Consider the following 12033-nt stretch of genomic DNA (forward strand, 5'->3'; position numbering starts at 1 on the left):
AAAAAAAAAAAAAAAACAAAAAAACAGGGCGCGGTCGTCACTAAGTAGGTTCCTCACAATTAACATATGCGACCGAGCAACCCATTTCCAGGCGATCCAATTTAAAATTTACAAGGACTTAAGCCAGACGCTTCTAATGATTTTAGAATTTCCTTAAGCCTAAAATCAAATGTAAAGAAAGCAAGTAAACTACACATGTATAGAACAGGGGGAAGAAAATCAGGTAATCATCCTCGGCTATTCCGGATTAAGAAACAGGATCGCCGAACCCCAAGAGGAGGCCAGCCCAAAGGGAAGGAGCCTTGATAAAATTAGAAGCGGTAACCGAGCCGGGGAGCTCTGCAGGAAGCGCTGAGTAATCCGCCCTCCGAGCTCCCAGAAAGCCTTCCAAGGCTCACGTCGTAAGCTAACCACTCTGTAATACTTGGCAAACAACCCTACGGCGACTAAAATTCTCAACAGCACACCATCTTGTTTCTTCCGGACCCGGAGCTGAGAGCTACAAGCAACAGACCCGCACTCACCATGTCGGAGAGCCAAAAGACCGAAGCAAGCTGGTACCCGCGTAGAGGCAGGAGCCGCGCGCCTGCGCAGACGCCGCCCCTCAGGCCCCTTCCACGCCAGACGTAGCTGACCACATTCTTGCCTGAAGGGCGGAGCAGGACCCTTCCGGCTCTTCATAGGTGTCCTCGCTGCCTGCGCCAATTTTCTCGGTTACCAATCCTTCCCTTTTTATCTAAATCAGTTTTACGTAACATTTAAATATCCCAGTGCTGTTACAAAACAGTTTTTAGGCACTTTGTACTTGGGAGACCGGAAATAGCTGTTAATTAGTAGAATGCCTGCTTGCGGGTAGTAAGTGTTCAAAATAAGAATTTTTAGAGTAAGGGGATGTTCAAGTTCCCTTTGTGCTCCTTCCTCCAGGAGGAAGCGCTAACACAGTAATTAAAATATTTGGAAGTTACTTTTAAAAAAAAGCGCTTAGGAACTTTCTACAGAATTCCAAGATGCTAGCTATTTTCATTCATGTGTTCTTGTCTTTTACACCTGTGTTTTTGAGCACCTACTAGAAAATAATTGGCATCCTTGAGAAGTGTGTTATTTTACGATTTGGAGAAGCATTACTGACGTAATGAAATGTAGACTATCTTGATTGTACTATGATGATGGATTTCATCATCATCTCTCTGTAATTCTGGTGATTTTTCCCGCTTAACATTGAGGTCTATTTTATTAAAAGTATCTGAGTTTATAAGTTTACAAACTATAATTGTATTATTTTAGTGACTACTTTGAAATTTACCTTGCATACTTAAAAATCTCTAAAGTTAGTCTGGCTTAGTCCATGCCTGTAATCCCAGAAATATGTGTGGCTGAGGTAGGAGAAATGGCAAGTTTGAGCCCAGGCTGAGCAACTTAGCGAGATCCTGTCTCAAAACAAAATCTTAAAAAAACGGTTGAAGATGTAGCTCAGTGAAAAGTCCCCAGGTTTTAAATCAATAAAAGGGCTGGGAATAGAGCTCAGTGTGAAGGCCTTTGATTCAGTCTCTAGGACTGAAAGAAAAGTCTAAATTTAATAACGGAACTCTCTTTGCCAACAACATAAGATTTTAGAACGTTCCAGTCACCCTCCTTTTAACTTTTTCTAGTATTTTAATTTATTGTCTTAACATAAACATTATTTTATAATCATCTGCTTAATATGGCCAATTTTTTTACCTACAAGTTCATTAATTCACTTAACTATTCCCTCTTGCATAACACGCCATCCTTTTGGGGTCATTTTTTTCTTCCTGTAGTGATTGTTGGTCAAGAACTCTAATTTGTGTTATCTGATAATGCCTTTATTTCACCACAAATGATTCTTCAAAGAGCTTGTGTTGATAATCTCAATTGACAGTTGCTTTCTCTCAGCACTTGAAAGATAATACATGTGTGATATTGAGAATACAGCTGTCAATGTTTTTATTTTGTGCATGATTTCTCTTTTCTCTTTGGCTGCTTTTAAAATATTTTCTTGATGATCTGATTTGAGTAATTTTCAAGTTGTATCTGATTGTGAAGTTATTTTTCATTCTTTTACTAGGTACTTGATGAACATCCTATATTTGTGAAATTCTTTCATCAGTCCTGAAAATCTGTCAACATTATTTCTTCCAGTACCATTCTTAGACCTAGGAGAGATGGATTCCTTGCCTGGGCCCCATCCAGAGAGGGTTCTGTTATGGTCCTCCTCCAGCCAACATTTCCCTACATGTGGCAAGAAGTCCCTGGAGCCAAGTGGACGTTCCTCCCCACGGTCTCGCTCCTCTGCTCTAGATCATATTTGAGGAAACCCTGAATCTACCCTGGGGTTTCCTGCCCAAATGGCTCCATGTTTCACTTCCCCGAGGGTTAGCTAAGACACCGCTGTGGGTGTCTGAGGAGCTTAGATGTGTATAGTACAAGATGTCCACATAGGCATACAACCCACTGTGACACAGGAGCCAGGAGTGGGACAAGGTGGAGACATGCCAAGAGACAGCTGTTTCTATTCTGAAGTTTTCTAGGATGGGACTCTCAAGAATTCCAGTCAGTCTAAATCTGAACTTGGCTTTCTGGGTTGTCATAAAGGTATAGCTAAGAAAGTTGGAAGGTAGAACATAGTTTACCAGCATGTATTTTAACTGTTAAATGTTGAGATATGTAAGCTGGTGTTGTAGATCGTGGTATAGTATATGCTTAGCATACACAAGGCACTGAATTTGACCTCCAGCACTATAAAATAATAAGGGTTGCATTTTACTGAATGTTCTGGTAAGTTTGAAGTTTAAAATAAGTTGTCTCATCAAAGAATAAAAAATATTCCCCTTCCAAAGATAGGTACCTACAAAATTCTAATACTGATTTACATGTTTATCCTGCTCTAAAGACCTGAGATGTCTAAGAAAGTCACATGAAGCACTTGAATTATAGCCAGTCTGAATTGAAATATGCTCCAAATACACACCCTATTTTGAAGACTTAGGGGGGAAAATGGGAATATAAAATATTAATCATTTAAAAGTATATATTATTGAAATGATCTTATGGATGTATTGGGCTATATAAAATGTATTCTTAAAACTGATCTAACCTGTATACTTGTTTTCTAATGTGACTGTTAGAAAATTTAAAATGATACGTGTGAGCTGAGAATGGTCATGCATGCATGTAATTCCAGCTCTTCAAAGGGTAGGGAAGGAAGATCACAAGGTCAGCTTGGGCAACTCAGTGAGACACTGTCTCGAAAGAGAGAAAAAAGAGAGAGAGAGAGAGAAAGAGAAAAGAAAGGAAAAAGAAAGAAAGAAAAAGAAAGAAAGAAAGAAAGAAAGAGAGAGAGAAAGAAAGAAAGAAAGAAAGAAAGAAAGAAAGAAAGAAAGAAAGAAAGAAAGAAAGAAAGAAAGAAAAAGAAAAGAAAGAAAGAAAAAGAAAGGAAAGAGAGGGAGGGAGGGAAGGAAGGGAGGAAGGAAGGAAGGAAGGAAGGAAGGAAGGAAGGAAGGAAGGAAGGAAGGAGGGCAGACTGAGGATGTAGCTCAGTGGAAGAATGCTCCTGGATTGGATCCTGAGTACCACAAAAAAAACAAACAAATAAAAAAAACCCACAAAAATCTATATGCATGGTTTACATCTATACAGTATTTCTCTTGTTCAGTGCTATATCTCCTTTGTTTACCATTTCATACCTTGCTACCAGAAGCAGACCTATTATTATGTAAAGAAAAAATGTTTCTCTTAGAGTTAGTTCAGGGTTAATTCTTAGGGTTAGTTCTACCTTATGCTCACACAGGAGGATTTTGAGTTCAAGGCCAGTTTGAGTTTCACTTACCAATTGTGTTCAAAGCCTGAATTATGACCTGGAATGACACAGTTTCATTAGCATTCACATCTAAACTATATATTGGGGGCTGGGGATTTAGCTCAGCGGCAAAGTGCCTGCCTGGCAAGTGCAAGGTCGTGAGTTCGGTTCCTGGTACTGGAGAAAAACCAAAAAAAAAAAAAAAATAATAAACTATATATTGCCTCCTTTAACATTTTTACTGTGTCATGGAATAGCATTTTCATGACACAAAAGTACATTTCACTTGCAATGCCATCAATTATAAGCATGATAAATGTGACAAAAATAGCCAATGGCTGTTAACATAAAACTTATGCAGATTTCTTAGATGTTAATATGAAAAGTATGGACGTTAGAATCAATGAAATACACTAAATACTTATTTTTGGGACAGCATATATAGAAAACAGGATCCTGCATATACTTTGTATTTCACTTTATATTTTTGTACATTCAGGCAGGATTGTAGCTCAGTGTTTGAATGTACCTAGCATGTGTGAGATCCTAGGGTTGATCCCCAGCACGCGCGCGCCCACTCGCACACACACACACACACACACGTCTATTCTTTTTATTTTGTGATTTCTGATTTCTTTACTCCTCTGCTCTTGACTCAATTCAAGCAAATTAAATCTCATCCAAAATCCTGCCATTACAGGCTTTCATGACTAAGCAATTCTAGTAATAAAAGGAACTCTATATATACTCTGCAGATATTGAAGGAGAATTCTTTTTTTTTTTTTTTTTTGGTTTTTCTCCGGTACCAGGAACCGAACTCGCGACCTTGCGCTTGCCAGGCAAGTGCTTTTTGCCGCTGAGCTAAATCCCCAGCCCCTTGAAGGAGAATTCTAAAGCCATTTAAAAGAAACTTTAAAGATAAGGTTGGGTATTAAAAACCATTACTAAAAAAATTGTGTCCTTTATGAAATATAAACATATTTTGAAAGTTAGATTTTTTAAAAGATGCATTTGAGATTATCTAGATTTTAAAGTTTAAACTGGTTGCTGGAAATTCATTTTAATATCTTAATAGTTCCCTCCTTGACCAAAGAGGCAAATGTACTGTTGTTTGTTTGTTTCAATATAGGCCTTGCTAAGTTGCCTAGGTTGATTTTGAACTTATGAGCTCAAGTGATCCTCCAGTTCCAGCCTCCAGGTTACCTGGTACTAGAGGTCCCACTACACCCAGCTAAATTAAATTTTTGTTATGTTCATTTTATATTTCTTTTTTTTTTTCTATCGTTTTGAGACAGGGTCTCACTATGCAGTTCAAGCCAGCCTTGAGCTCAGTTTGTAGCCCAGGTTGGCCTCAAACTTGAAATGATCCTCCTGCCTCAGCCTCCCCAGGGCTGGGATTACAGGCATGCACCACCACCCCTGGCTCATTTTATTTCTCTATGCATCATAATTTTACCATCTTGAAAATTATACATTACCAGTGTTGGAGGATGTGAATTTAGATACTCACAAAGAACTCACCAGGGAACCAAGCTGCATTGCTTGAGAACTTAAATTGCTTGAGCACTTAAACATCTACTTAGGCCAAGGCATCCTTGCTTAGGGCTCAGCATAACTCTCACAAGGCAAGGACTTTAAATTTTCTTGATTCTATTTATGTAGGTTTTCTCCTCTCTACTGATTTTGTGTTTTGTTTCTGGTTTAGGGATAGTCCATAAATTCATACTCATTGGGAAAGAGCAGTGATTGAGACTATGTGCTTATTATGGTCCACTTGATGATTGTCAGTTATGTAAGTCAGTTATCACTTCAGTGAGTAATGAGAGAGGAGCTGGTTTGCTCCTTTTAGTGTTTGAGAACCTTAATAAATTAAGGACATTTTGCTCTTTGATGAGATTCGAACTCTGGTAACTTCACTTTCAGCCTGTGGTTGAAATCATAGATCTGAAACTCAGAATGGTTGTGTATGGCTGTAACTGAGGAAAGCTTGCCCACTCCTTGGATATCGATGACATGTTTCCCTATTCTCTATGCTATACATTAATTAATCTGTCTCAGAGCAAAATCTGGTTTGTAGAGATAAGCAATTCTAGAGATAGGAGTCTCCCAATTAAGAAAGATTTTTTAAAAAATCTTTAATCCGAGCTAAGCTTGCTGGTACCAGCCTATTATTCCAGTACTCTGGAAGACTGAGGCAGGAAGATTTTAAATTGGAGCACATTGTAGATAACATAGTGACTTAATGAGACCCTGTCTTAAAATTTAAAAATATTTTAAAGTCTGGAGACGTATCTCAGTGTGAAGGCCCTATGTCCAATACCTAGTACCACATACACAAAGACACAAAACACTTCTTTAAGATACATTTTTAAGAAAAAAAAAAAAAATCACTCTTATAGAAACTAGCTCAAAAAAATCTTTAAAAATCCAGAATTGCATTAAGATGAATCTTGGGTAATTCAGATAAATTTAGTAATTTTGGTTTAAGATAACTAGAAATTACTAAACATTTTCTTCATTTTATCAGTGTTAAGTGTAATATCATCATATTGTATAAATGGAATATTCATGCCACTCCCCAAATTCATGAGTTGTTTAATTCCCAGTGTTGTGGTATTTGGAGGTGGTACCTGTGGCAGAAAATTAGGTCATGAGGGTAGAACTCTCAAGAATGGGATTAGGGCCCTGTTATGGTTGATACATTGTGTCAACTTGAGGAGTCTAGAAGCTTAACTAAGTAACTCAGCAGTTCTACATCTTGGGGTGCAGAGGACATGCCCTTACTGCTTTAGGATGTTGTTCATTGTGTCAGTTTGAGAAGTTTAAAAGTTCAACTAAGTGATTCAGTGGGAGGCCAGGGTGCTTACTTTGTAAATATCCTTAGTTTATGGAAGAGGAAGGCACAGAGATGGTGTGGGCAGGGGCAGATAGCTGATAGACAATACAAGGGAGGAAAAGAGGCTTGTCCCCTCACCCCACCATGCTCTTACTGGTTTTGCTGTCTTCTGCCACCTTGGACTGTTGCCCCTGTGCCATGCCACCCTACCTTGGAGCCAGCTGATAACAGACTAAAACCTCCACAAACTGTCAGCTAGATAAACCTTTCTTTCCTTAATTTTGGGCGCTGGCTATTTTATCTCAGCAATGAGAGAAAAGGAACCAAGACAGGTCCTAATAAGAGGCTAAAGACCTAGTGTGCTTTTCTTTGTGTTAGGTGAGGATATTGCAATAAGTAGCCCTAGAAGAGAATCCTCACAAGAACTGAACCTTGCTGGCATCCTGATCTCAGATTTCCAGTCTTCAGAACTATAAGCAGTAAATTTCAGTAATTGATAAGCCATCATTTTATGGTATTTTGTTATAGTATATAGTATACTAAAACATATACTACCATACCGAGTAGTATTTTTGTTCTTGTAGTTAGAGATTGAACCCAAGGCCCTGAAAACGCTAAGCACATACTCTACCACTGAGCTAAATCCCCAATCTTGAAAGTACTTTAAAAATAGACATTTTGTAAACAAAAGACTATTAGTCTGAATTTGCTACCGTTTTTATACTGGCTAGCTGTCAAATTAACCTAACTTCTACATAAAGTTTAAATTTCTGAAAAATATAATTGAGTTCTGGGATTATAGGCATGCACCACTACATTTGGCTTTTTATTTTTTTAAGTCCAAACGAGTTTTGAAATAATCTTCTCCCTGTATGCAAACTGATGATGGCAGCTTCCTTAAATATAGGTTAACATTACCATACATGTACTAGATCTCATGAAAAGCTGCTTTCTCTAGGAGACAACTCTGCTCCCAACCTTAGTCTCCCCTTGTTCAAGTGCACAATGGCTTTTAGTGCGGGGAAGAGGGGGGAGGAATACAGTGAGTTAGGAGACAAGGAGGCTCTCGTGTTGCTGCATCTCCTTGCCATTCTCAGCTCCTTCCTATCCTTGTGGAAACCAAATCAGACGTGACCTCCTACATCAGGGGCCAGCATCTGCATATGCCTGTCATAGAACACCCTAGTTTTCTGACTGAGGTGTTACTTTCCTGAGCATTCATCTGGATTAAGGAGGAGGGGGTGGTGCTTTATGCCCTCAGCATGAGAAATTTGGAGAAACAGCTTATCTCTTTAAGATAGTCTTTAATTTTTAAAGGTCCATTTTACCCTCTTGGTTATAGAACCTTCAAAACATAGAGAACCAAAATATCAGTTTGTATTCTTGAGGCTACCTACCTTCTAGGCAATAAAAGGGCCTAAACAGTCCACTTATGGTTGTAGTGGTCAACTGAGAATATAAATATGCCATAGCAAAGTCTTATTCTATTGTAGAATCAAAGAAGCAGAGAAAGCCAGACTATAGAGGAAGAAAAAGAAGCATGGCAGAATACAAAAGAAAAAATTGTATCTCATGGATTTCTCCAGATTGACTATTCTTTAAGAGCTCTACCTGATCTATCATCCAGTAGATTGATTTTACATTTAGATCTTTGATCCATTTTGATTTTAGTTCAGTATATGGTAAAATATATGAATATTCACTTAATCTTCTTCATATAGGTATCCAATTTTCCCAGCAATATCTATTAAAGAAGTTATCTTTCCTCCTGTGCATATCTTTGGCCCTTTGTCAAACATCAAATAGCTAGCTGAATGTGCCTGGCATTGTTTCTGCTTCCTCTAATCTGTTCCATTGACCCACATACCTGTTTTTACTATTTTGCATCTCTTCTAATTCCATATGAATTTTAGGATTGTTTTCTTTAGATCTGTGAGAAATGCTGTTGGTATTTTGACTTGGACTGTGTTAAATCTGCATATCAGATGCAGGTGTAGGCAAAGACTTTTGGAACAGAACCCCAATGGCACAAAAATAATGAAAATCAACAAATGGAATCTTAGCAAATCAAAAAGCTTCTACATAGCAAAGGAAACCAACAGAGTGAAGAGACAACCTATAGAATGGGGAAAAACTCTTGCCATCTATCCTCAGACAGAGGACTAACATTTAGAATGTATGGAAAACTCAAAAAAAAAAAAAAAATCAGACCCTCCATAATAAAAGACCCAATCGAAAAATGGGTAACTACAATAAACAGACACTTCTCCAAAGAAGTACAAATGGTGAAAAAACACATGAACAAGTTCAGTATTGCTGGCCATTAGAGAAATGCAAATTTATATTGAGATACTCTCTTACCCCAGAAAGAATGACTATGATCGAGAAACCAAGTAATGAACACTGACGAGGATGTGAAGTAACACTTCTGCATTGTTGGTGGGAATGTAAACTAGTAGAAGCAATATGGAAACCTATGTGGAGATACCTCAAAAAACTAAAAACAGGAATTCTATTTGATCTGGCTATTCTCCTAGATATCTTCCTAAAAGAGTCAAAATCATATTACAGGGATACATGCATACCCATGTTTACAGCATCACAAATTTATAACTGCTAGATCTTGACAACATGTATGATTTATCAATAGATAAATGGACAAAGAAAATGTGGTATTTATACATAATGGAGTACGATTCTGTTATAAACTTCAGACATTCATAGGCAAATGGATGTAACCTCAGAACATAAAGTAACTCAGGAAGACAAACTTAAATACATTATTTCTGTTATATGATGCTCAAAATACATACTCTATTTATAAATAAAAAGCAAAATAGAATATAAATAAGAAGTAGGAAATTCAAATAATTCTCCAAGTTATCTATTCTGTTAAGTATTTTAAAGTATATGCTATTTGTTTACTACTAGTTTTTGCTCATTGAAAACAAAGTTTTGTCCTGTTATTAGTTTTCTTCTTCTTTGTAAGAGAGGGCTCTTTTTCCTTTATCTATGACTTCGCCATGAGTAATATTTTGGCCATTCTCTTAAGATCAAGACTTACAGCTGGGCATGGTGGCGCATGCCTGTAATCCCAGCACTTGGGAGGTTGAGGCAGGAGGATTGTTGCGAGTTCCAGATCAGCCTGGGCTACAAAATAAGTTCAAGACCAGCCTGAATTGAATAATGAGACCATGTCTGAAAAAGACAAAAAAGACCAACCTGGGCAACATTATGAGACCCTGCCTCAAAAAAAAAAAAAAAAAAAAAAAAGTCAAGACTTATATTAATGGTTATCTTTGTTTCAAAATTTTTTTTCATAGAACAGTGCTTTTTATATTTTATTAATATCTACTTGTATTCATTAAAAAAAAAGACTGACTATTCTGGTGCGTGTAGTGGCACATGCCTGTAATCCTAACACTGGAAAGGCCGATGCAGAATTGCAAATTCAAGGCGAGCCTGGGCTACACAGTGAGTTCAAAAGGCCAACCTGGATTATGTAGTAAGAACATATTTCAACAAATAAGACAAAAAGAAAAAAAAACCCACTAATTATTCTGGTTATTGTTCTTTTCTGTAACTGATTCCATCACTGCCCTTCAGATCCAGGAGGCACTCAGTATACTTAAAGTACTGTACATTATTTTCTTGCTTGCTTAAAGTAGCTTAAAGTCACTTCTTGTGATTAAAAGTTGTAACTGATATATGACTGCTTAATACTAAGAATGTTAATATTTTCATCCTATGGTTTTGGAGTACATTTATATCATGTCTAGAAGCTGTTTAAATTGGTAAATTTTTGGATCTTCATAGTATTACAAATTCAAATCTACATTTGGAATGTATGTAGTCTACTTATAGTTTCTATGTAATACTCAAGAAGTACCCATTTTGAAGGCTACATTTTACCAAATCTTTAGTTGTACCATTAAAATTTCAATACTGAGCATGAAAGTCACATAAATACTGTTTCTGTAAGATCATTATTTTGGTAACTGTGTTATACTCAATATTCAGTCTTTGCCTCAAGTTCCTGGCACAGAGCTCCTAAGACCCCTTGAGTTTCCTGATTAAAGCACCATGTTTTTCTTTTTTTTGTTTTCACTTTTTGTTTTTTGAGACAGGGTCTCACTATGTAATTCAGACTGGCCTTGAATTCACTATGCAGCTTATGCTGGCCTCAAACTTGCAGCAATCCTCCTGCTTCTGTCTCCCAAGTTCTGGGAGTTGGGTGTGGAAGAGTGCAAAAGGTCTGTCTGTGCACTGGGGATCTGAAAGATCTAGTTGAAAGCCTGGAGCTCACTGTAGTGTCCCCTGTGAGTGTAACAGGAGGCTGAAGGGTCTGCACTGGAAGCCAGGAGAGGAAAACCAAGGTGAAAGCAAAGATTGGAGCTTCTTTGAAGAAACAGAAACAATCCTCCTTCATTCCCTTTACACCATTCTGGTGCTGATCCTCCTTATAGTGGATCTTCCACACCCAGAACTATGCTGAGCGAATCTAGATGGGTGTTACAACTCAAGTTGACACAACCAGCCAGCACACCTTATAAGAAGAAAAGACACCCGAGTTCCCTCAGCCTAAACCTTGCTTGCAAAGAGGACATAGCACGAAGGTGGAATTCTACAGACAAGAAGAGGCTTCAACAGGAAGCAACCTTAAGGGCACTTTGATCTAGTGTCCAGAATTGTGAGAAAATGTATTTCTAGTTATGCTACATAGTCTATAGTATTTTTTTAACAGGTTAATTACAGGTGAGAGCCTCAGCTTATCCTCTTGGGAAGAGAGGAACAGATAGTGAATGGGGTTCAAGAAGCTTCCAGTTCCCTGCCTGCCACCAGACCTTGCCCTCTGTATTGCTTCCACTGCTATCCCTCAAATGTATCCTTTGTAATAAATAAGTAAAGTGTTTTCCTGAGTTCTGTGAAACATTCTAGAAAATTATTAAACCTGAGGGTGAGCTCATGGGAATTTCTGAATTTGTAGCCATGTTGGACTGAATATAGGTAGCCTGGGGTTCCAAGGATAAGACCGGCCTCTGAAGTGAGGGCAGACTGCAGAGACAGTCTAGCGATGGGTCATATCAGGACAGAAATGAAATGCAGCCCACAAGCAGCCCACCAAGATGAAGAATCAGAAGTAGTGTCAGAAAACAGACTAGTAGTTTTGTAGTATTTAGTATTCTGAATTATAAAGAATCATTAAATCCACACATTTTGATTCTTACATTATTTTACATTTATATTTTCTGAGGTCTTTAATAATATAATAAAAAAGCAGATAATTTTATGTAGTTGAAAATCAAAGCATGGCCTGCTTGGAGGAGAAAATACATGAAGTCATAAAGCATCCTGGAAAAAAATACACAAAGGCAAACTA

General features: G+C 37.8%; 1 protein-coding gene across 1 annotated transcript in view; it reads right to left on the reverse strand.

Annotated features, from left to right (window-relative positions):
• Positions 1-623, reverse strand: part of Rabggtb (Rab geranylgeranyltransferase, beta subunit) — a 7077-nt gene extending 6454 nt beyond the window's left edge. Inside the window, exon 1 of the mRNA XM_005385227.2 lies at positions 525-623. Coding sequence (XP_005385284.1) covers positions 525-527 — 3 coding nt within the window. The 5' untranslated portion in view covers positions 528-623. The remainder of the gene's footprint in view (positions 1-524) is intronic.
• Between the last annotated feature and the right edge of the window lie 11410 nt (positions 624-12033).

Source organism: Chinchilla lanigera, unplaced genomic scaffold (genome assembly GCF_000276665.1).
Source record: "Chinchilla lanigera isolate Chin_1 unplaced genomic scaffold, ChiLan1.0 scaffold00022, whole genome shotgun sequence".
Taxonomy (NCBI): domain Eukaryota; kingdom Metazoa; phylum Chordata; class Mammalia; order Rodentia; family Chinchillidae; genus Chinchilla; species Chinchilla lanigera.